At 40.0% G+C, this 4,336-nt stretch overlaps 1 protein-coding gene across 1 annotated transcript in view; it reads left to right on the top strand.

Annotated features, from left to right (window-relative positions):
• The window catches only part of LOC101592728 (leucine-rich repeat-containing protein 9), a 120,796-nt gene that overhangs the window by 33,236 nt on the left and 83,224 nt on the right, over nt 1-4,336 (top strand). Inside the window, 2 exon segments of the mRNA XM_023701646.1 lie at nt 2,169-2,365; nt 3,692-3,823. Of these exon segments, the coding sequence (XP_023557414.1) occupies nt 2,169-2,365; nt 3,692-3,823 (329 nt within the window).

Genomic DNA, 4,336 nt, shown 5'->3' with positions numbered 1-4,336 from the left:
TCCAAAAATCTAACCATATACAATCTTGAAGCAGGACAGTCCCATAATACTCCTTTTCCTATCTCTTGCCTTCACTCACCACCCCCTTCTTTTTGAACAATCATCTCCCCAAGAGATAGCACAGCAACTGCTGCACTGTTAATAACCAGGGGGACAAAATGGAACTACCTAAATGTTTAACAAGAGTTCATTTTTATGACAGAGTAGTAGGTAGTAAAAACCAAGGCTTTGTCATAATACTTTTTCAAAATGAGGCTTTAATTATTATAGTCAGAAAAGCAGGGCTATCAAAATAGCCCAGTGGGCTAAATGCCTGCTTAGGCAAATTCAGGGACCAGGATTCCATCCCCGGTACCACATGCCATGCTGACCCCACCCCTGGGCATGCTGAGGCACACACCTGTAATCCCAGCGCCGGGGAGGTTGAAAACAGGAGAATCACTATGAGCCCACACAAATACATTTTTTTAAAAAAGAAAGAAAAAAGGAAAGGCATTAAAGTAAAATACTAACAAAATATAAATTATTTAAATAAAAACCACAGGGGACCAGTATATGAAAGTCATTTCACATTTGTCATTCCCATATGTAAAACAGGTTAAGTATCTTATTTGTGGTTCTCAGTACCAAAAATATTTCAGAATTTGGAATTTTTCAGATTTTTGGAATATTTACATATTAATTGGCTAATCATTCATTGCCTGAAATTTGAAATGTATCAAGAAGTTTGAGGCTGTGCACCATTTCATATCTTGGATTTTCAGATTAAGGATTATCGCCTTGAATTAAACAAAATCTCCAAATGTGAAAAATAAATCATAAATTATGTAAGCAATAAACATTTTTATAAATAAGCCTAATTTCTTTCTCTTTTTTTTTTTTTTTGGTTTTTTTTCTTTTTTTTTTTTTTTTTTTTTTCTTTTTTTAAAATCTATTCCATCTAGGGACTCACTATACAGATTGGACTCCCAGTGATTCTCCTGTTTTCAGCCTCCTAAGTGCTGGGATTACAGACATGTGCCACCACACTCAAGTCAGTCGTAGGTCTCAGTGCACCCCAGGGGTGAGGCCAGCACAACTCAATTTATTTCTGAATATAGCTCTATAAGTATTTTACTGAGGAAATAGAGATAATTAGTAAATTTCTATTCATATGCTTTCTGTATAGTACAGTTTTGTTTTTTTTTAATCCTACAAAATTAAGACTAAAGTGAGGTAAATAAGCCTCCTGCCTTGGGCCCAAAATTTAAGGGAATGTCCAAAACCTCAGTAATCAAGACCAATAATATTTTATGTAGTATCTTTATTTTTTTTAATTATTTATTTATTTTTGTGTGTGTGTGGCCAGCTCAGCCCACCAGGGGGCGGGGCTGGCTGGCATGTGGTGCTGGGGATTGAACCGTGGTCCCTGTGCTTTGCTTGGCTTAGCTTGTTCTAAGTAGGTGCTTTAGACCACTGAGCCATCTCACCAGCCCCTGTAGTATTTTTAAATATCTAAGTGTCCTAGCACTTTCTCCTTGCTCAGCTGTAGCTCCCAACACTTGCAGTAGGAGAGGTTCGTTTTGGTTCATAGTTTTGAAATTTTAGTCCTTGTACTGACTTGAACCATATAGGAGACCAAGGTAAAAGAGGAGATGTGTACCCAATAGACAAGCTTTGCTTTACTTTTTGTGATTACCTTTCTCCCAGAACACCATGTACACAGCAGAATAATACACAGTTGTCTGGAACGGTGTGAAAACAGGTTTAAATTTACGTTGAGAAAACATTGAAAAGTAGGTGTGTGAAAACTCCCAACTTTGTTTCTAAAGTTTAAATATTTACATCAAAGCTGGCATTTATTTTAATTTTACTTTGGCTTTAATAGAAGCAAACTTATCAAATTTCAAGATCAACTTCTTTGCTTTTCTTATTTTGAAATGAGAAGCTGCCATGTCTGAAGAACTTATGGCTGTTGGTTGGTCCGAGGAAATCAGTTGAATGTGGACCAAAGTTTAATTCATGTGCTCGGTGTGCTTTTATGAAGTCTATCCTATTTGTTACCTAAATTTCTACCCTGTTAAATTAAATTAGCTATTTAATGGACCTCACTAAGAAAATTAACAACTAAATTCAGTCTTTACCATGTTTAATTTTTATCTTGCTTTCTGGTGCATGGTTTTCAACAGTTGGAACGGGAGCTGGCAGAACTCAAGGGCTCTGGCAAAGGGCGCAGCGACCGAGCTAATAACAATAAAACAACTGAGGTTGAAAAATCAAAGAGTTGTGAGACTGTCACGGAAGAACCAAGTCTTCAGCAGAAGATAATGATCAAACTGAATGCCTTAAATGAAAGGGTAACATTCTGGAACAAGAAGCTAGACGAGTATGTTTAAGGGGTTGTGTAGTTCAGATCCGACACGCGAGAGGTTGAGAATCTTAGTTCAGGGTCCCTCAGTTGCCTTGCTCAGGAAAATAAGAAGGACAGAATGGAGAGCGGGTGTGGCCTGCTGGCCCAGCTCCTAGCGCGTCATGAGCGGGCCCGGGCCACAGCCGGCCTGCAGTTCGTGGTAGCGCGGCGCCTAAGCAGGCCGGGAGCTTCCTCTGCGTGCCTGCGGGTCTCATCCCCGCACACTGGGTGCAGCAGGGCACCAGCTGGCGGAGCGACTCGCCACACAGAGGAGACCCAGCAAGGTGCACGCGCAGCTGTCTGCATCGTGTGAACGCAGGCCCATGCTCGTGTTCTCACCTAGAAACTTAAAAGAAGGCTTAATAAGGCGGAAAATGTTTACTTATGAAGGCATCACGTGGATCAATTAGTCTGCCCTATAGTGATGGTAACAGTAACTTTGATAACGTTCTGGGGGTGCAGGGGACCACTCTCAGCCAGACTCTCTGTTCTTTGCTTGCATGAAGCCGCAAAACAGCCTTTACAACATGGGTGCTGCCGGTATTGGCATTTTTCTGAGAAAATAGAGTCATAAAAAGGTAAAAATTGTTTAAGATCAAAGAGCTACAGCTTTAAGCCCAGGATAGTTTCCTAATCTTTATATATTCTGAAGCTTAAATTTAAAGTGGCTTTAAATTATAAAAATCAGACTGCTACTTGGCTTATTAACAAGCTTATTGAAAAATAGAAACTGATAATATACTAACGTCACTTAAAAAACTTTTGGAGCAGGGAGATGGCTCAGTAGAATAAGCGCTTCTCTGGCAAGCTCAAGGGGCTGAGTTCAATCCCTGGTTCCACCAAAAAAACACACAAACAAACAAAAATCTATCTTGCATTTTTGGGTGGGGGAGATGGCTCAGTAGAATAAGCGCTTCTCTGGCAAGCTCAAGGGGCTGAGTTCAATCCCTGGTTCCACCAAAAAAACACACAAACAAACAAAAATCTATCTTGCATTTTTGGGTGGGGGAGATAGATCAGTGGTCTAAGCTCCTGCCTGGCAAGGGCAAGGACCCAAGTTTAATCCTACCACATGCCGTGCAGGCCCCAGAAACCGGGGTGTGCTGTGCCAGCCCTGTAACCAGGCATGGTGGTGCCTGCCTGTAATCCCAGTGCTGGGGAGGCTGAGACAGGAGGTTCACTATGAGTCTGAACTGCCTAGCAACACTCTGTAATTAATTAATTAATTAATTTAAAAACTCATTAATTTTAATGTGATGTTTAGATGACTCTAATAGCTGTACATTCTTTTTTCTTCAACAGAATTGAAGCACTTTATCGTATTGAAGTAAAGCGAAAGAAGAAAAGTCATGGTTTATTGATCCCATTTTTGCTGATTGAATTGGAAACTGTGGGGAATATCCATTTTGAACAAGGCACTAGCGCTGATGACTGGTAAACCTGTTTGAAGTATAGTTTTAAAACAGCCTTAAGAAATCAGTTTCATCAACCAGAATATCAATTTATAATTGTAAAATGTCACCTTTTCCAAACATTTGCCATAAGAAATCTTAATCTAAGATTCCTAAGAACCTTAATGTAACAAAAATAGGCAGTTACCTACTCCACCACTCATACATTTCTCTGTTTACCATTTAGAGTGCCATTTAGAGAGGAAAAGTTCATAGTAAAATACTGGTTTTCTATATGTCTCTACTATTTGTTTCTGTGCTGGCTAAGCCCTAGAGTCTGACTATTGATTGTGAGGCTAAAACACAGGAGGAATACGAAAGCACAACTGACACTGCTAATGTGGAAGGGAGTTATCTAGGAAGTGTCCTGCAGGGCTGGGGTCAAAGTGGAGCTTGTTTTTTAGAACCAGCTGCTGTCAGGGTGCAGCCAAGCACTGAACATTAGAATACATTGCATATTCTGGTCTTCTGAATACGGGCTGCTTGTCATGACATG

Source organism: Octodon degus, unplaced genomic scaffold, assembly GCF_000260255.1.
Source record: "Octodon degus isolate 3935 unplaced genomic scaffold, OctDeg1.0 scaffold00007, whole genome shotgun sequence".
In the NCBI taxonomy this organism is placed as follows: domain Eukaryota; kingdom Metazoa; phylum Chordata; class Mammalia; order Rodentia; family Octodontidae; genus Octodon; species Octodon degus.
Note: the sequence above shows the minus strand (reverse complement) of the source record. Positions and strands in the feature narration are given on the sequence as shown.